This window comes from Anabrus simplex, chromosome 5 (assembly GCF_040414725.1).
Source record: "Anabrus simplex isolate iqAnaSimp1 chromosome 5, ASM4041472v1, whole genome shotgun sequence".
Lineage (NCBI taxonomy): Eukaryota > Metazoa > Arthropoda > Insecta > Orthoptera > Tettigoniidae > Anabrus > Anabrus simplex.
Window position 1 is genome coordinate 135,741,658 of NC_090269.1, and position 21,464 is coordinate 135,763,121.

The window sequence follows — 21,464 nt, forward strand, 5'->3', positions numbered from 1 at the left end:
ACGTTCAATTTTTTACCCATCAAGAACATAGTAGCAGTCTTCCAAAGTTTCATTGGAAATAACCAATGTATGTAATCTCCCAAGGGTAGCCTTCTTGGCTATCGTGTATGGGACCCTTGCCTATACCCATAACAAACCGATCTTTAATTAAAGGTTCTGAATTTAATTTTGTCGAACTTGCAGTTTCCTGCCAATGATTTATTCTCATTAAGTTCTTTTACCACATTTTTCAGTAGATAAAATTTAGGCTTTGTGAAAAAAAAGACTCTGCAGGTAGAAATTGTTTATCAAACAAAGCTACTAGCTCGGTGTTTATTTTTGTGTCTTGCATTCTGAGACTGTAAGATTAGCCATCAACTCATAGGCTTTCTCATCAAAACAGTTGAGAAATAGAGCTTCCTGTGTATGCTGCTAATTATTTTATTTACAGTAAAGAAATTCTCCATCCAAGTTTTTAAAAATTTTCCATTCATTTTCTGGCAAAACTCTCGTAGCTGTCTTATCGAACTCATTGTTGTCACTTTTTTTTTGTCCGCTTTATCATCCATGAAATATTACTTTTACCTGGCACTTCGGTTTGACTCAAGTGTAATAGACTAATATAACTTGAAAATTCTTTAACCTATGAGTAAATACAGTAATGCAAGTATCTAGCTTGAATCATCATCATCATTATTATTATTATTATTATTATTATTATTATTTGTGAGGTATGTTTATGAAGTGTTTACAACCATTTATTAGTATTAGTATTATTTACGGACAATCGTATTTGTGAGGTTATGCATGAACCATGTGCTGTACATATGAGTTTATTTAATGTAAAAACACACAATTAATAGTATATAATTATTACCTGTATACATAATGTTTAATCCACTACAGTATCATGCAACACACTGTAATATCTGGAATAATGTATCTTTGGCACTAGATGGTTGTAGAAAGTTCTTCGTTATAACTAGGCTATTAGGCACACTAGAATTTGCCAGAAAATATGTTGTGTAATATACTTCTAGAAGCCTGGCCAGGCAACATATATAAGGAGGCGGTCTTGATGGTTGAGTTGAGTTATTGTTTAACAGGAGTTGTTTTTGTGAACTCTTGTGATTCTGTCGACATGTCCTGTAGTAGTCAACTGTTTTAAGATGGCAGTCTTATTCTTTTATAGTAGTGTTTTGTTTCATGATGGCAGTTCATTAGGGCGTGTGTAAATAGAATTTGTGTAATAATTTGTAAATAAACTAGTGTACGCAACTGTCAGCATTTTCTGTGTCTCTTTGTGAATACATCAGGTTAACACTCATGGATCCCAACCTCGTTGTTGTAGTACCAAAAAACTTGGACACTGTTAACACATTAACATAATATCCTTCAAACATTAGATGTAGAAACATTGTCACCTTTTGATTGTATAACAGTTTTCAACTGTTTGGAGTATTCATTACAAATGAAATAATCTATCACACATTATATGTGTCAGTTAGATGGAGCAGACTATAATATACCTTTTACAGTGAGAGGTGGTTGGAAACCGGTTCCTTTAATTTTGGATGCCACGTCTGTTGGTCTCTTCATTCTGCCAAGACTAATATAATATATAATGTATTTATAAACAACCTGAAAGAGAGAACATATGGTAAATGAAATGGTGTATGGCTTTTAGTGCCGAGTGTCCGAGGTCATGTTCGGCTCGCCAGGTGCAGGTCTTTCGATTTGACTCCCTTAGGCGACCTGCGCGTCATGGTGAGGATGAAATGAAGATGACACATACACCCAGTCCCTGTGACCAGAGGCTAGCACGCTAACCATTTAGCCATGGAGCCGGACATCATATGGTAACACCTGAAAAAAGAAACAACTTTATTAAAATAGAATGATGTCGTTCTTGAAACATCAGATTCTATCAAATTACACTAAAATATTTAGAAATAAATATTTTAGTTTATTTCTAGTTAAATACTTGGGAACTTGAAACCTGCAACTTATCTTAACACCTGTGTTTTCTCCAGGACCTTTTTAATTGGCGCACTTCCCTGCCATTTTTACAGACCGGCCGGCTAATATAACCTAGATGTGTGCTATTTACATAATATTAATGCATATTTGAGTCATTGAGTGCTCCATAGTAACATGTAAATACTGTAAAACTGTTGATTTAAATGATAAATCATTGTCAGCATAATTGCAGGAATTACGTTGGATATAAGATGTTTAGCTTGATCACCACGTAGTGTCTTGCACGAGCGGGGTCTAGATTGGCGTAGAATCACATTCAAGCCCTCTATTCTGCATAGCGTTGCAAACCCGGATGGCAGCAACCGAGTGATAGGCCTAAGTCTGCTGTTCCATGATTTGGAACAAGCAATAGAACAGCAGAAGTTCAAAATACTCTGTTTTGTCTTGTTCGTGATAATAACACTAAAATAGTTCAATTTTGCAGTTAATGTTTACCCACCTGGTATTATTGCTAATGCCCAGCTGCATTTCATATTGAAGTTTTACGCAGTATTCCCTGCCCGGCTTCTTATTCCTGTCACCCGGCTGACAAAAATTTCTGGGGGGAACACTGCACCTTTGCTCCCGTAGAGGAGTGTGGCCATTTAAGCACAGTCTTCTGTGGCCCATAGAGGAGTAAAGTCGTTAAGCACTCGTTCAGTGTAAGACGCTCCGATATGACCTTTTTTTTTTCGGAGACAGAACAGTTCCACCCAGAAATTTCTTTTTCTTCCAGTAAATGACTCGTGTCCTCTTCTCGACATTTTACAGCTCTTCCATTGTGTTCCTTTATTCATTGTTTACAAGCTAATTTTGTCCCTTCTCAGACTGATGGAAATTGCAAGTTACGGTGGTTATGTAATAGACAAAGCTCCAAATGAGTAAATTTTGTAGTAATAAGAGTGACTACAGAAGATATTTTCCACATTGATAGGTGGTCATGTTATATCTTCAGATAGTGAAAGAGTGTAATTATGTGCGCAGTCAAAAGGTGAATAGTAATCTGGACAGGAACAGTGACAAGAGTTTCCTTTCTATCGTCTATTTGACGTACGTGAGGCAAACTATTGTCTTTCGTAAAAAAAAAAAAAAAAAAATATATATATAATTTCTGTAATATGCGCTAATGTAGAACTCAGCAATCAAATACGTAGCTTTCTAAAAATGGTTGCCCAGGCAGGTAGTAGTGAAAGCGTTAATTATGTCCTTTGTCCCTACTCCAGCATTTACTGTGAGGTTTTTGAAAAACCATTGCTCTGTCATTGGCATGGGTCCAAATGGCTGTAGTGTGTTGATCTACTTCTGTCACATCACGCCCCTCCCCTTGGTTTGGCCATTGACAGGCTGTGTTTTATTTTTAGTGCTTACTTCACTATTACAGATTCAAGTTCATAAATATTTAACTCTCTTGGTGCCAGCGGTAGCGCGAGCATCCGCCCTTTAAATTGCCAGAGCCGATCTGGTCGGCCTTTAACAATCCAGTCGGAAATTGCCAGAGCCGATTACACCGGCCGGCTTAAAATTCTGTGATATACATAATTTTGAGGCAACCTATAGTGATGTGCATACTTTTGTTACAACCTGTAGTAAAGGGGCTACACGTTATTGTGTGCCTGGCCTAGCTTTGGCAGTTCTAAGAGGGTGTTATGCCTTTCACAAGAGTCGTTTCCTGTGTTTACAAATACCGCTGACCGGTCAGTAAGAGATTGCTCCTTGCAGCGAGTGGATTTGCGACAGGAAAATGGCATGTTTTTCACGTGATATTTTTTCAGCAGGTATTGATGACAATAAATTAATGCAGTATTTGGAACAGTGCGAAATTAACACGGATGATTTATCGGATAGCGATAAGGAATTTAGTTCAGAGAGTAGCGACGAAATTATACCGGACATGTCCGCGGAATCACCGCAACTAAAGAAGAGACGTTTAATTATGTCCAACAGCACTACTCTGAATATAGTGATAGATGAAACTAGTGATAACGAATATGATAATGTCTCTGGAGAACATTTGGTGGAAATTTGTCCCAATGAACCCGACAACATTCCTCAACCTCCTGTCTCCTTCAAGGAAGTTCTTGGACCTAAACATGTCCTACAGTCTGATTCTCCGCCCAAATCATACTTCAATTTACTTTTCACTTACTCTCTGCTAAACCTTATAATCGCATATAGTCCTCTATTACCTAAATGCCGGTCTCCGCGGGCCAAGTGTAGCATGCCTGCCTCTCACCTGGAGGTCATGGGTTCGATTCCCGCCCAGGTCAAGAATTTTTGCCTGGTCCTGAGGGTTGGTTCGAGGTTCACTCAATCTAAGTGACCCTAAGTTATTGCAATTGAGGAGATATCTTAGGGTGAGAGGGCGACCCCGGTCTGGAAAACCAAGAATAATTACTGAGAGGATCCGTCCACTGACCATGATTCACCTCGTAAACTGCAGGTACCGAACTGAGCAGCGGTCACTTAGCAGGTCAAAGCAAATCATGGCTTTAGTGCCATACATTTCTTAATTTCGTAAATACTGTTGTATTGTAAAATTATTTTTCTAATATATACTACAACCGAAAACGAGAAACTTTTTTTCTGAAAAAAAAAACTAATATAAACTACTATTTTTTACTTATTTAATAATTCAGAATTATTTTAATACTGTGTTGTCCGCACCTAGAAAATTTGTTGTCAGTATTTGCCAAACATCGATACATACACGCGAATTTTATCGGTGAATAAAATTGTCTTGTTTTTACTAGTGACATGTGTTTGAATTTTTATTTTTTACGTTTTTATTTTTCTCGTTCAAATTAGTTATTCTATAGAATTGTATTTAGAAATACATTATACATAATTACGTATATTCTTTTGTATCGTAAATTAATTTTTCAAAGTATATATTGAGAGAGAAAGTGCGAAAATATTTTTCTCTTCCTACAAATAAACGTTATAGACAACTATAAATCAACAATGAAACGTCTTTGACTCTTTATATCTCTCCAAACCAGTTTCTTATTCTACGTAGTCGATATGTAGAAAATTTCATGCCGGTATTTGCTATACACCGGCAGATATATGCGAATTTTAAAATACATGTATTTCCACAGAAAACGGCCTGGCACTTTACAGCAGTAGAGTGGAGGCGGAGCTCTGGCCTCTTCCAGCTGATGGGGAGCGGTCGACCAGATCGGCTCTTGGCTCCAAGAGGGTTAAACAGGCTTGACTTACTTATTTCCTTCAGTTCCAGGTGGAACATAGGGCTTCGAAATTTCTCCAGCTTGTTCTATCTGCCGTCAATGCTTTCACCTCCCTCTATGTCATGTTGACTCCAGCGATAGTCTGCCGTTACATACATCACATTCCAGAATCCTATTCGTATCCTGTATTTCATTGCAGAAGTCATCTCCATAATATGCGGCCGACGTAAACTTCGTCTGGTTTCTGTAATGAGTTTAATTCAGGTGTGAGATTTATTAGCCCAGTGGGGTTATCTCCCTTAACCTTTAAAGACCTCTCTTTACCACAAGGCATTGGTTTCTTCTTTGTTTATCTCCAAGAAGGGCTGCCAGCTTCGTCGTCCCAAAAGACTCCTCCACTGTTGCTGTTGTTGAGGTCTTCACCAGAGCCCCGTTAGCTACCACTTTTCAGGTTTCCTGTAGGGCCTTCATAGCTACTGTAGCGGTCATCGGGCACATACAGGCAGTCCTAGACTTCATGCCGTTGCTCACCTCCCATGACGTGGATGAGGGGTTGGCCTTGTGGGGGGCACTTATTTCTAAATATTTGAGTGTGATTTGATATAATCTGGTGTTCTTTCAAGATTAAAATATCATTCTGTTTTAATTAAATTGTTTCTCTATATGGTGTAATAGTGTTGCCATATGCTTCCTCTTTCAGGTAGTTATAGATTTACTCAAAGTTAGTTTTGGCAGACTAAAAAACCTAACAGTTCTTCAGCAGCTGAAGATGGCCTCCTACAAAGGCCGAAACCAGTACTGAAAAATGTTTTAAGTACTTTAATATAAATAAAAGTATGGATTAGGTGGGGAAATCCAGTCTTATAATTGTGATCATTGGAATCAATACGGGACATGAAGCTAGTAAACTATGAATATTTCTGTAAGAATGACGGGGCTTCAATCAGGTGAACTGCCCAGTTTATAGCGTTAAGTTTCTGGTGTATTTCCACTGTGAGAATATCCTCTTTAATGGGAAATTCAATGCCAGCTCATTACTTTTGGTATGATGCTTATATGTTTATTTTATTTATCTTTTATGATCATTACCCTGAATAACGTAGCTAAGTTTTTTATGTCCAGTGTTGTGATGCTGTGAGCTAACTGAATTTAATTTCTCTTCTCATCCAGGTTGAAATCATGGACTGGCTTGAAGTATTGAAAAGTGAGGAAGAACCTAATATCGATGATCAAATATCCAATTTGCAGAACGATCTTGATCGCATGTTGTCCAGTTATCAGTGTCTGTCGGGACCTGTGTACAGAAGTAAGATATTTTATTTGTCTGAAGAGTCATAAGCATTTTGGGAGGTGTGTGTTTAAATAGGAAGGCCATGCTGAAAGTCATAGGCAACATTAAAAAAAAAAAAAGTTCATTTCCATACACTGGAGAAATCACTTCAAACTATACACTTTTGTTTATTTTTCCACATAGTCTTCATTCCTTTGGACACATTTTCCCCACCGTTGTAGAAGTTTGAAAATCTCTTGACGGCAGAATTTTGTCCCAGCCCGCCAAAGACACTTACGCGCTGCTCCCTTCACGGCGTTCCGCGTTTCATAGCGCTGGCTTCTCGTCTGCTCCTTCACAAAACTAAAAGGATGGTAGTCAGAGGGTGTCAAGTTGGGAGTGTAGGAACCATGCGGCATAACTTTCCAAAGTTTTTGAGGTTTTTGCTGGTGAAACGAACACTGGGGGCGGACGTTATTGGGCTGCAGGATAACGTTCTTTCCAGGACTTTTATCACACAATGCATGGTGAAGCTTGTGAAGTGTATCAACGTAATGGGCAGCATTTATGGTTTGCCCAGGATCAAGAAATTCAGCCAGAATGACACCCTTTGTATCCCAGAAGGCGCTGGTCATGCCAATTTTTGTATTTTTTTTTTAGATGTTTCACATTAGGAATGAAACGTGTACTTGTGAATATTGTAATTAGATTTTAAGCTGGATTATGCTACATAAGTACATAGAGTAGCAATAGAAAACAAGTAAATATTGGAAGGTTGCTAACCTTAGTTTAATTCAAATGGTGACATTCAGTGCTTTGACGTTTTGTTTCTGATTCGTAATGGTGGAATCAGCTCTCATCCCCTGTAACAATGCACATGAAAAAAAAATTCATCTCCTTCATTTCCTTATCTCTGAAGAAGGTTCTGAGCGATGGTTTGTTTCTGAACTTTGCGATGTGTGATGAGTAAACATGGGACCCACCGAGAACAAACTGTTTGATAGCCTAACTCGTGAATCATTTCCTGCACTGTACTGTGTCCTATTGCAACTTTTGCCGCAATTTCACTCACAGTGACCAAGTCTTGTCTTCTGCAATGATGTCATCAGCTCTTCTGTTGCACTCAGCGGAGGCCACGACTAGCATGATCTTAGATGATCATATTTCCATCTATAAAATGTTTCATCTCTGAACACTGCTAGCACTCATACACATCTCCATAAGCATTCTGAAGTCTCTGGTGACTTTCAACAGCAGGAATTCCTTCTTTGGCAAGGGGATTCTACCACAGCATGTCGGAACAAAACATTGATGTCATTATGTAACTCGTTGCTGTAGTCACATGATAAAAGCTAATGACATCAGAGTAACTGACAACTTACGGAAAGTCTGAAGATTGAGATTATGTACATGGTTATTCTATATTAAAGAACTGTTATTAAAGAAGAAATATTGCTCATGACTTTCGGTATGGCCTTCATATTCTGTGTTCAGTTTTACTATTTGTAAACTCACTATATATTGGAGAGTTCTGTAGGTCTGGAAACTTGCAATTTTGAAAGTGTGGTTTTTATTTGATGATGTATTGAATGAATAATATATATTCATCACTCTCCAAAGCATGTAGAACAGTACAATGTATATTGATAACAAGAGTTTTGATGTAAATAGTGGGGAAAATGTTCAAAATATGATTTTCCCTCAATCTTGAAAATTGGTATCAATCAGTCGCCACTCATCTGCATTTAGAGCTGTCTCCCACATGGCAGACTCCTTATTGGCTCTTTTAATATTTTATTAAATAACTAGCAAGATACCCGTGCTTCGCTACGGTATTATACCGAAATTTATAATTGAATGCTTATTGTTTTATATATAATCTGCCGAAATTCGCGATCTGACTGGTTATCTGAGAGAATCCGCCAAAATTCGCGATCTGACTCGTTTTCTAATAGATTACGGCGAGTTTCCTCCCATTTTTCAATCTTTCCTTCCAGCAATCAATTTCGTACTTCCCGGGCTAGGTCCAGGTATTCCACCCGGTCAGTTGGGTCCTAAATCTTTGCCATCTTTTCCTATAAGAATTTTTAATATGGATCAAATCCGTGAGGAGATCCGGCGTGGTGTCCTCTTGGGTGCCTTGGCGGTACTGAACCCGCGGCTGGACTGCATTCTTAGTCATTACCCGCCCAGGACCCGTTTCCAGCGCGGTCTGCACATTTGACGACGGTCTAGAACATTATTATTATTATTATTATTATTATTATTATTATTATTATTATAGATGTTCTGGACCCCACAGCAAGATGCAAGACCGCTACTTGGCAGTAAATTACATCTGCTGCCACTGTCATTAACAACAATGTGACCAGCACCATTGTCGCGCGTAGCCAAGTGTGCGGGATTTCTGGTGATACGAATGACATATTCCATGCATTGTTGACCTTATTATAGAGGTGAACAATTGGACGGTCAATCTCATTCCTATCGTTTATTTCAAAGGTGTTTAAATTTTTATTTATATGCCAGGAGAATGTACTGTAATCTAAGAACGTTCTCCAAAGAAAAAGATGGCTCTTGAAAATGAACCCAGGAAAGATAAAAAATGATCGGTTTATGATCAGAATAAGTACATCGGAAATCTACAGCCTGTTTCCAGTCATTCGACAGGGTCAGGAATGGAATGAATAAAGGCCCCATCTGGCGGCGGCAATAAGAATTGTGCCGGCTGCCGAAGCCTGTCGCATTCCTCTGGGGTGACAAATGAAATGAAATGATATTGTACAGTGTTGCTGGAATGAATGATGACAGGGAAAACCGGAGTATTCGGAGAAAACCCTGTCCCGCCTCTTTTGTCCAGCACGAATGTCTCGTGGAGTGACCGGGATTTGAACCGCATAACCCAGCTGTGAGAGGCAGGCGCGCTGCCACCTTAGCAACGGAGGCTCCTTATAAGTACATTATGAACAGTAAAATCAACTATTCTCACCTCCTTTTACACCCCACCGCCGTTAAGTTTATTTACCCCCCCCCCCCCCCACAAAAATAACAGAAAGGCACCTTTATGTTTAAAGGAGATTCCAAACACCAATGTTCACGTCTATTACCTTCAGTTTTGAGATATAAGTATCCCCATAAAAATAATTCACTCTTTTCACTTCCTTTCACACTCCCCCCCCCCCCGCCGAATTGAATTTTCTGGCACCGGGCGAGTTGGCCGTGCGCGTAGAGGCGCACGGCTGTGAGCTTGCATCCGGGAGATAGTAGGTTCGAATCCCACTATCGGCAGCCCTGACGATGGTTTTCCGTGGTTTCCCATTTTCACACCAGGCAAATGCTGGGGCTGTACGTTAAGGCCACGGCCGCTTCTCTCCAACTCCTAGGCCTTTACTATCCCATCGTCGCCATAAGACCTATCTGTGTCGGTGCGACGTAAAGCCCCTAGCAAAGAAAAAAAATATTTTCTGGCAAAAACCTTGTTTCTTTAATAGTAAAGGATCTTCTAAATACCAATTATCACGATTCTAACTTCCTCAGTTTTTGATGTGTGTGACCTCATGGAAGGAATTTAACCCCTTTTCAAACCCGTCCACCAAGATGATTCCCCTCCCCCGAAAAAACGCGTTTTCTTTGTTTCTAAAGGAGATCCAAATACCAATTTTCACGTCTGTAACAACTTTAGTTTTTATTAGACGTAAGTATTCTCATACAATTAAGTCAATTAATTTTTCAGTTCTTTCACCCCCCTCCTTCATTGGATTTTCGAGAATACGTGTTTTTTTACTTTAAAGCAGAATCCAAATATCAAATTTCACGTCTGTAACATCTTCATTTTTGAGATATCAGTAGCTTAATTAAAATAATGGCATTCAACCCAATATTCACCCTTTTACACCCCTCCTATTGGGATTTTCCGAAAACAAAAAATACTTGTTTCTTTATTTTTAAAGGTTTTAAATACCAATTTTTACATCTGTAAACTTTTTAAGTTTTAAGATGTAGATACTCATTTTAAAAATTCACTCCCCCCCCCAATACTTGGATTTTCCAAAAACGAAAAAATACCTTTTTCTTTATTTTTAAAGTAGATCCCAAATACCAATTTTCAGGTCTGTAATATCTTCAGGTTCTGAAATAAAAGTAGCCTCATTAAAGGCATTCAACCCATTTTTCACCCTTTTCCGCCCTTCGTATTGGGATTTTCCGAAAACAAAAATATACGTGTTTCTTTATTTTTAAAGGAGATTCTAAATACTAATTTTTTACATCTATAAACTTTAAAAGTTTTGTGATATAGATACACTCATTTTAAATATTCACCCCCTTTCACCCCCCCCCCCATTAATTGGATTTTTCAAAAACAAAAAAATACATGTTTCTTTATTTTTAAAGGAGATTCGAAACACCAATTTTCAGGTCTGTAATGTATTCAGTTTCTGAGATATAAGTATCCTCATTAAATGCATTCAACCCATTTTTCACCCCTTTCCACCCTTCCTATTGGGATTTTCTGAAAACAAAAAAATACGTGTTTCTTGAAGATTCTAAATACCAATTTTTACATCTGTAAACTTTCAAAGTTTTGAGATAAAGATTCACTCATTTTAAAATTTCACCCCTCTTTTCACCCCCTTAGCGACGGAATATCCAAAAATCCTCTTAGCGAGCACCTACATCTTAATATGTATGTATCCCCAAAATTTCATTTCTTTATGTCCAGTAGTTTGGGCTCGGCGATGATGAATCAGTCAGTCAGTCAGGACAAGCTATTTTAAATATATAGATATCAAAGTAGTTGGAAGTTTTTCAAACACCTACCTTGATAAATTATTCTAATCCCTAATTTCTCTTCCTGTTTTAACCTTTTGATCAGTGAATTTTGGTGACACTCCCGGGCCACCAGAAGTGAGGTTTTTTTTCTTGAAAATTTTTCTTAATTTTATGTTTTTTGATTCTAACTTTTCTCTATTAATAAATTTACATAATTTACACTTGGGTACATATCTGATACCTTCAATTTAATTGAAATCAGTGGCATAGAAAATATTTTCTTAAAATAATGAAAGGAATATTAAAATTGACTAAATTATAATTAGGCCAGCTGACTATATATGATCAAACTAGCTGATGTACCCGTGCTTCGCTACGGGATTCTCAGAAAGACTGACTTGGTGGTTTTCCTAACTGAATTCAACATAGGTCATTACAAAAACGTCAGTAGGAATGTACCGATTGAAAGCAATGTTATCATATAAAATACTCGATCAAATGAAAAACCGCACACTTTCTCACTTTCAATGAACAGTACTACGGTGCCGATCTAACAGTCCAAAGTTCCAGACCTGGAACAACCAGGTCGCAGACTGCCATGAACACTCCTCTGTCATTATTCCGTTAAATATGCACATTACTCATTCCAATCAGTGCCTCAGAGTAGGGATTGAATAGCTCGAATTTTATGATGCTTTTTGTTTGCTATTTGCTTTACGTCGCACTGATACGGATATGCTTTATGGCAACGATGGGTTAGGAAAGGCCTAGGAAGTGGAAGGAAGCGGCCGTGGGCTTAATTACGGTACAGTCCCGGCATTTCCCTGGTGTGAAAATGGGAAACCACGGAAAACCATTTTCAGGGCTGCCGACAGTGGGGCTCGAACCCACTATCTCCCGATTACTGGATACTGGTGAATGCTATGATGAACCAGTGTGTTACGTACCTGCAGTATCAGAAAATGTATGAACCAGAGGAATGGCATGCTAAAGAAGAAAGTTTCCCAACTCCCCAGCTATTTCACGCCAATGTTCAGTCAGGCTGTTATACTCGGTACGCAGTAGTAATCCCATCTATCGGAGTTGAGCGGCACCATAAGAAACGAAGAACATCACAACAAACAATGGTCAATGTAAAATAATTGTTGATCAGTGTTAAGCGCTTTGGATATTGTAGGCCTTCTGAAATACCACTCTTATCATAGTCGGTACAGTAAAACTGAATGAAACATAAATGATAGGGAATTGTACTGTCCATAACTTTTGTGATGTAGTACTTTTCGATAACACGAACAACATAGGTACCGGTATTTAAAATTAAATTTTAGGAGCCTTCCCCTAAACTACCATTTCATCTCGGGTAAAATAAAATTATTTACAGCCTAGACTGTAGTTTCTTATCCCCTACTCTATATAGTGGTTTTCATTAAATTCTGTTAACCCATTTTCTAGTGGCTCGGCGTTGATATGGACTTGGCAACAAAAATACAAATTCATTAATATCTGTGTTATCAGAGCCGGTACGGTAAAAATGTATGACACATATGACTGGAAATTGAATTCTATATAACTTTATATATAGTATTTATCGATAGGACCGCTAATAATATAAATATTGGATAATTAAATTTAAGGCCTTCCAATAAACTACCATTTCACACAGCGTGAATAAAATAGTTTACAGCCTAGATTGTAGCGGCTCATCCCCCGACTTTACATACCGATTTTCATTAAATTCTCTTCAGCCGTTTTCTCGTGATGCGTGTACATACATACATACATACATACAGACAGATAGACAGACAGAAATTACGGAAAAGTAAAAAGTACATTTTCTTGTTACTATGGACATCACCGATACAGAAATACCATTCTTTTCAAATTCTGAGCAATGTACAGACAAAACTCTTATATATATAGATTTGTAAACTTTACAACACACTGACTTGATTTTACAACAGTGTCGCCTATCAAAATAACTTTAGGGTATGTTACTGACCCAGACACTTGAGTTTTTCGTCCTGTACAATGTCCGTATCCTTTCCAGTGTAAACAATAAAATCGAGGATAAACCCAGTTTCACAGTCGCAAAGTATAAACATATTTATACCAAACCTTTGTTGCTTTGATGGAATGTACTTTTTCTATATTAGGCGACCTTTCCAAGCAAGTAGGCTCTCATTAATACAGATATTTTGGAAGGGATAGAATACAGATGGGAATTTCTCTCTGAAATAGTGTAGTACAGGCCTAATTTTGTGAAGTCTGTCATCTGGGGGTTGTAGATTGTCAGAAAAGTGAAGTAACCTTAGGAGGGGGAAATTGTCAAGAGAAGTCACTTTACTGAACATCGGAGTTTTGAACTATTTTTGTTAACCAACAGTTTCTCCTTTTTTTTTTTTCTTCACATGGCCCATCAACAAAACAGTTGCCAGGAAAAGATAGTCTCTACGGTTATGCCTTGCCACTTATGTAAATTTGATTTTTCCTTTACATCCGTATTTTCCATAACAAATAAGTAGTACTTGTTCATTTCTGACACTATCAAGTTCATTATATTACGATCAAAAATTTATTTGAAAATTGACACTTCAAGTCTTGAATTGTTCTCATCATTCAAATGAAGATTATCACTAATCCTTGAATTTGATGGATCAAAGTGAGCAGAAAGCATAGGAAGAAACCTGCCTACAGAACTCAACTTTCTTCCTTCGGTTTGAAAGCTGACAGCTTAGCCTTCTTTGCGACAGCGGAGCGCCGCATTTCGTCCCCAATTTCCTTGTCGTTGTCTTTCAAGGAATAACCAACTTCACTCTCAACGGACACAAAACAATCGCTATCACTATCATAAATATCAATTTCATTGTTAGACTCCTAGTTAGTCAAAATATTACTTACAGTATATCTTTCAGAACAAGCTCGGATTCTCGATTTGATCCTGCCATTACCATGTGTATTTGTTTAATATCAGAGTGTGTTTGTTTCTACAGAAACCACAGATGAGAGAAGAGAAAAATGTGTGTTGTCAAAGAATAGTTATGAAATGCCTCACAGGCAAAAACAATAGAAAACAGTTCCCGGGTGTTGTAATTTGTAGCTCAATCACGTAAGAAGTCAGTTTATGTAACTGCAGATGCTGCGACAGAACTTCATCACAAAACATACGAGATGTGATAAAACACAGAATAAAGTTTGCTGAACATGCCAAATATCCCCAAACTTTGTTCTAAAAATCCGCCATTACGATGTCGGCAAACAATTTCAAACATTCAGCATGAAATGTGAATAGACGGCGGTACTGTTCAGGCGCAAATGTTGAGAACGTAAATAGGCGGCAGTACTCCAGTGGGCCATGCGCAATACTGCCGTAAATAGACGGTAGTACTGCTGATTGGGATGGCTAATTGCCTCAATTTGTCCTATGACTTGCATATTAGCTGAAATTTTAAATTACTGGACAAGTTGGCCGTACCTTAAGGCCACGGCTGTTTCCTTCCCACTCCTAGCCTTTACCTCTCCCATCGTTGCCATAAGACCTCTCTGTGTCGGTGCGACGTAAAGCAAATTCTAAAAATAAATTTTTAAAACTTAATAACTGTAGTCAGAATGGTGATGTATTAATAGGAGCTTAAAACAGACGTCTGGTTCCCAGCCTGTGCCTGTTGTTCAAAAAGTATTGGTATGATAGGAAGGAGTGACTCGCAACATGAGAAACACAGCATAGAAAATAGCAGGCTGCTTTATATTCATATATTAATACAGTGAAACTTCGTTAGTGCATTCCTCATTAATAAGTTTTCCCGCTTAACACTTCGTAAATTCAAAAGTCCCGATTCTCATCGTATTAAATCTACTATATAAAATAAATTCCATTATGAAGCCCGTATTATTGTTCGTATACTTAATCGAAAGATATAGTCAAATGTTCCACCTTTACAATACTACATTTAAAAAAATTTAAGTAACATTTAAAAATATCAGAACATTTTTCATCTCTCTTGTAGACATCAGCAGCCGAATAAATGTAAGATTAAGAATAATGGACACGGACAAAAACACATTAAAATGATATGAATTACCGGATACGTCGGTTAAAAATTCATATTAGAAATTATGTTGGAATGTTCTAGAGCATTATATTTGGTACTATTAAAATGAAATATAAAGATATTGAACACATGAGATAGTTCAGTAAAAATATGGTAATTGAGTCCTTGGCATGATGCTGTGTTAAAATTTGATTGTTTGCCAAATACATCAATTAAAACTTAGAGAATGTTACGGAGCACAAATGTTTAGTTGTAATAGAATGAAGACAAAAATATTAAACACATGTGTTCCAATAAAACAACATAGTCCTTATTGGCATGATGATGCTAACAATTCTTAGTTATAAGGCACACAATTTCTCCACCTATGAAATCAGCCAGTTATTCCGCCTGCCTTATAACTTTGTTATGTCAATAAGAACTCTATTTTATTGGAACTATCACATATGTTTAACATACGTTTAATATAATTAATGAACGTAGGTTTTCATGGCTCATTGTATTAACATAAAGAAATAAATGAACTGGATTGAAGCCACTATATATTTAATAATAAAGCCAAGCTTTCAGCCAAATTGCATTGGCCTTCATCAGGGCATGTGAAGTTTTGCCTGCGACAGCGAGCAAAGAAATTGTACTTCTTAAGAATGCGCCCTATTCTGTTATACCTGCCACGTAAGGAAGGAATACTTTTTCTTTTTGCTGTAGTCCTGGTTGGTACTATCCCTGTTACGCTCCTTGATTTCACAGCTCGTGCTATGTCTCCTGACGTATAGCAGTTTTTCTTCATGGATGTTGTCAGTTCTCTTAATGCACTTGAGCGGTTATCAGCGCCTGCAACGTTATTCACCCTAGTATATACAGTTGAACCTGACTTATACGTATATCAAGGGGAAGAGAAGAAACTACTTTTAACTCAGAATTACTTAGAAATCAGACTTACACAATACATCACATATTTACTGAAAAACCAATGGAATAGACCTACATGTGTAAATCGTTCCAAATAATAAATAAATTAAGACAGAAAATATTATTTTGAACTTGGTCCAGCCTTAAAGAAACCAGATAGTTTGGCTTGTTTCACTTTTCTTGCTTTAAGAGCATAAATCTTCTTTAGCAAACTTAGTAATGAATTTAAAGCAATTTCACTACAACTCTTCGCACTGATGTAACACCTACACACTTCGATTGCACTTAACACTTCACTCAGTTTAGGTGTCAAGATTTAAGCGCCACGTTGTTGGCATAGATCAGCAATAATCTCTTCATCCGGTAGTTCTCCACGTACAGCCAGATTATCGTCGAAAAGCACAAAAGTATCAAATTCTATACCCTCCGGTAGCGTTAGCTCATTGTTAGACAAAACTTTGTCCCCATAATCATTAGAGGCAGCCTCTTCTGGTAAGACACCAGGTTTGCAGAAACAGTTGCTGGTTGTGGAGGATGAGTCCTGCTTCCAGGCAGCCGAAATAAAATCCATGGCTTGTAGCAAATTAATGGAGAGAGGTTCATTTCCTGCATCACTCAGTGTTGTTGGACCAGCATTTTTCTATAATGCACTTTGAATTTTATTTTGCAAGTTGTTTTACGTCGCACCGACAATGATAGGTCTTATGGCGACGATACTTAGAAATTTGCTGTTCCCACTGAAGAAATTCTCATATTCAAACAAATTTACTGTATTTTATGTTTCTGCACCAAAACCGCCCACTTTGCTTATCATGTATCTCAATCTTCGGCGTGTCAAAAACGACGAAGGTAGCGGGGGAGCGAATGGGACTCGCCTTTGTTAAGCCGCCAGTAAGGGTCAACAATGTCACTCGGCAAAACTCTGTGTTCTGTTTCAGTACCGAAACCCGATCGCTCTACTTCCACCTACGCCAGCAAAGAGGAAACTTCGTAAGTACAGTAGTTTCTTTTTAAGAAGTACATTCTCATTGCAATTACGCAAAACTCAGTTATATTTCACTGACACTTAATACGTATAACAGCGAATTACGTATAAACGGATTACGTATAAATAAGGTTTAATTAACACGCTTTTATATTATATTTTGCCGGGACCTAAAGGAATTACGTACAAATACGAATTACGTAGAACAGAGTTACGTATAAAGCAGGTTCAACTGTACATATATATATATATATATATATATATAGTGGCTTTAATCCAGTTCATTTATTTCTTTATGTTAATACGTTTAATATTTTTGTCTTCATTCTATTACAACTAAACATTTGTGCTCCATAACATTTTCCAAGTTTTAGTAGACGTATTTTGGCAAACTGAATCATATTTTTGCACAGCATCACACAAAGAAGGATTCAATTACCATAATTTTACTGAACTACCTCATGTGTTCAGGATCTTTATATTTCATTTTAATTGTACCAAATATTGTGCTCCAGAACATTTCAACATAATTTCTAACGTGAATTTTTTAACTGACGTATTCGGTAATCCAGATCATTTTAATGTGTTTTTGTCCTTGTCCGTTGTTCTTAATCTTAGTTATTTGGCTAATGTCTACAAGATAGATGAAACATGTTCAGATATTTTAAAATGTTACTTAGATAAATAAAGAAATTTTAGTATTGTAAAGGTGGAACCTACCTTTTGATTAATGATTAAATCTATATAAAAATACCTCGCTTATCACCTCGCAAATTTTTGCTATTACCGCTTAGTATGATCACATTTTTCCTAGACCCGTTACTGTATTTGTCATCCCTTCTGAAAGAAACTCTGTTTCCAACTCGGGTAAGAGCCGTAGGCATAGTTGCATGATCACAGGAAAAGGCCTCCCTGAACTTCAAAGGATAAGTTTCACTTTCGGGAAGCAAGCCGTTGTTAGCCTGAGAATGTTCAGTTTTGCTTGCCAGTTAGTGAGATTGCTGAATAGCAGAGTGAGCCTGTTTGTACTTGTATTTCACATTATATTCAGAAAGCAGAAATGTGTTTTGTGTTGAGTGGAACATTGAAGTGTAGCGAATATTTGTCGTGTGATACGGTAGCCTACATCTGGATTAGGAACATAATCGTGTGAAATTGACTAGCGTGGTGCACATGTCTTGTGATGGCCCAGTTATGGATACGGAAAATGTGAAATTACTTAATAATGAAAACAAATTTAAAATATGTCAGAAAGTGGACTGGCATAAGCGCGCCGAGGTCGCGAATTTTGAACTCGCACCTTCGAGTTTCGACTTGATCACTCGAGTTGGTCAAAGTTTTATTCTATTCAGAATGGCGGCCAGTCATTCCTCGCAGTTGCAGATGGTTGAGCTTAACTTCCGATTCATTGTCTAAGAGTGTAACCAGAAAATGTTTACTAAGCTACTGCTCCGAAATAAAAGGCTTCTCCTAGAGTGTGATCCGCAGTATTCCTTAGATTCCCCCCCCCCCCCTGTGCTGCACATGTTTTTGTATTTGTTGTCTGGTGTTTTTCATACCTTTCAGTGTACTGGTATTTGTTATTTTATAATCCCTAGCAGAAAATGTTTCCATTTTTGTTCTCTCGTGTATTTCACACCTTTGAATACTTTTATCTTTAGAAATGGTAGATATGCCTATAGTTTTCACTGCACCCGCGGATACGCGCTGTAAAATGCCCTCATGTCTGAAAAAATTATATCTAGTGTTTCCATATCACTGTTGGATAGTTTTTATTTGTGTATTTATTAGTGCATTTTCTCGCTTAACATGTTATTTCCCCTTATGGTCCACGGTCTTTTGTTTGGCTGGTTCTGTGTCGCGGGAACATGCACGGAAGGCGATGGCGCGGCCGGGTGACTGATTTGCCGAGAGATATATTGCTTCGTGACTGGCTAAGATAATCTAATGCAGTACGGTAGCGATTACCATTGTTTTACAGCAATAGTTTAGTTTAACATCTGTAGTATTGGTAGTGTGTTTGTTGTGTTCACTTTAAAATAGCTTCCTTTCTGTAGGAATATTAAAGTAATCGTGTGTTTAACGAGTCATTTATACAGTAGAACGTGTATTCGCTGTGTTGTGCTATGCGAAGCATTCTTCTTATAGAGTGCCGCTTTAGATTCATTCGCAAATTTCCTGGCATCCTCCCTCCCCATAGGAGTACGGTATGTAAATTAGTAAGGCAGTTCCACACCACCGGATCCATTCTTAACAAGAAATCAGTGAGCTTGCATCCGGGAGATAGTAGGTTCGAATCCCACTATCGGCAGCCCTGAAGATGGTTTTCCGTGGTTTCCCATTTTCACACCAGGCAAATGCTGGGGCTGTACCTTAATTAAGGCCACGGCCGCTTCCTTCCAACTCCTAGGCCTTTCCTATCCCATCGTCGCCATAAGACCTATCTGTGTCGGTGCGACGTAAAGCCGCTAGCAAAAACAAGAAATCACGCAGGAGATGAGCTGTTTTAAGAAAGGAAAAGCTTGACGAAATAGCTCTCTTGGAAAGAACTCCAAAATTCCTGTCGCGTCTCGCCATACAAGCTAATGTGTCATTATTTTCTACCCACAAAGCAACAAAACTGTTAAAAGCAAAACCGTACAAACCCACCCCTGCCCAATATTTAAGAGGACGTGACAGTTTCGCTAGGGTTCTGTATTGTAACTTGTTGCTTCAGTCAGTTCACGATGGGTATGTTGACCCATAACTTTTACAGTGATGAAATGAAATGGCATATGGCTTTTAGTGCCGGGAGTGTCCGAGGACATGTTCGGCTCGCCAGGTGTAGGCCTTTCGATTTGACTCCCGTAGGCGACCTGAGCGTCGTGATGAGGATGAAATGATGATGAAGACGACGCATACACCCAGCCCTCGTGCCAGAGAAATTAACCAATGATGGTCAAAATTCTCGACCATGCCGGGAATCGAACCCGGGAGCCCTGTGACCAAACGACAGCACGCTAACCATTTAGCCATGGAACCGCACTTTTATAGTGATGAAGCATGGCTACATTTAAGTGGCTATGTAAATAGTCAAAACAGTCGCTACTGGTGAGCAGAAAATCCCCACCAGCTGCATGTCCGTCCACTTCATGATGTAAAGATAGGAGTTTAGTGCGCAATAAGTGCTTGCAGCATTATAGGGCCTATATTTTTCCGTGAAACAATAAATGCAGATTAATATATAGACCTCATTCTCAGACCATTCTTTCAAGAGCTGACGGAAGAAGAAAGGAGTAATGGTTTCTCCATGCAAGATAATGTGACGGCACACACTGCTAATCGGACTATGGAGGTAATACGGGAAGTTTTCGAAGATTGGACTATGGAGGTAATACGGGAAGTTTTCGAAGATAGTGTGGTTATTTATCTTCCTAGATCTCCTGATTTAGATCTCTGTGAATATTACCTGTGGGGGATGCTGAAGGGAAAGTGCATGTGAACAACCCTCAAACAAGAGAACTTTACAAAAGTTATTTTGAACATCACGCGGGCTGAGATTAGCCGTGTCTCTACAAACCTATTTACAAGGTGTTGGGCGTGTTTGACAGCTGAGGGACAATATTTTGAACATCAAATGTAATGCCAGGTAGATTTTAGGCTAATAGTTTCACTAGAAATGGATTTCTATAAGTGTGAATTGCCTTGAGTTGTGGGGAGGACAAGTGCTCATTATGCCGGCTAGCGACGGAGTGTCATTGCGCCAGCCGTGCCGTGCTCTGAGTAGTGCTGCGGAGCGAGCCAAAAAATTGGACACTGTATTAAGTAAACCCAAAAAGAGAAAATAACTACACTTCAAAGTACTACAAAAATAGCAAATAAAAAAGCTGTGATTGTTATAAATGCAGTTTGGTCAGTTGTTCTGGGACGCAAGGTCTCTGTCGGTTTTTAGGCATCTTCCACACTTGTGCAGTTTTCATGGGCGCGCCCTGTATATTCTTGGCACAGTATCCAGTCTATGAAAACTCTCTGCACACAGTATGCAATGGATTTTTTCCTTCATTGTCTCATGTCGACATTGAGGGACCTTGGAAGTTCAGAGAACATTCAGCCCCAGACCTGAGTTTCCTGTGTTTCGTTTGATACTTTATCATATTCGGCTTGCAGTTGTTGTTTGAATGTGGATGAGGTATGGATCTCTTTTCCGTGTTTTTTGTTTTTAGCCTTCCAGTCTGGCATCTGGCATTGGTGAAATCTTCTGGTGAAGATGATGTTGGTTTATTGTCACATGGAACTGGCCTGGAATTCTCAGT

The 21,464-nt window shown here is 38.3% G+C and overlaps 1 protein-coding gene across 3 annotated transcripts in view; it reads left to right on the forward strand.

The window, feature by feature from the left end:
* Sse (separase) overlaps positions 1-21,464 on the forward strand; it is a 330,246-nt gene that overhangs the window by 62,453 nt on the left and 246,329 nt on the right. For all 3 annotated transcript variants that reach the window (XM_067148330.2, XM_067148331.2, XM_067148332.2), the window contains exon 2: positions 6,357-6,492. In XM_067148330.2, coding sequence (XP_067004431.2) covers positions 6,357-6,492 — 136 coding nt within the window. The remainder of the gene's footprint in view (positions 1-6,356; positions 6,493-21,464) is intronic.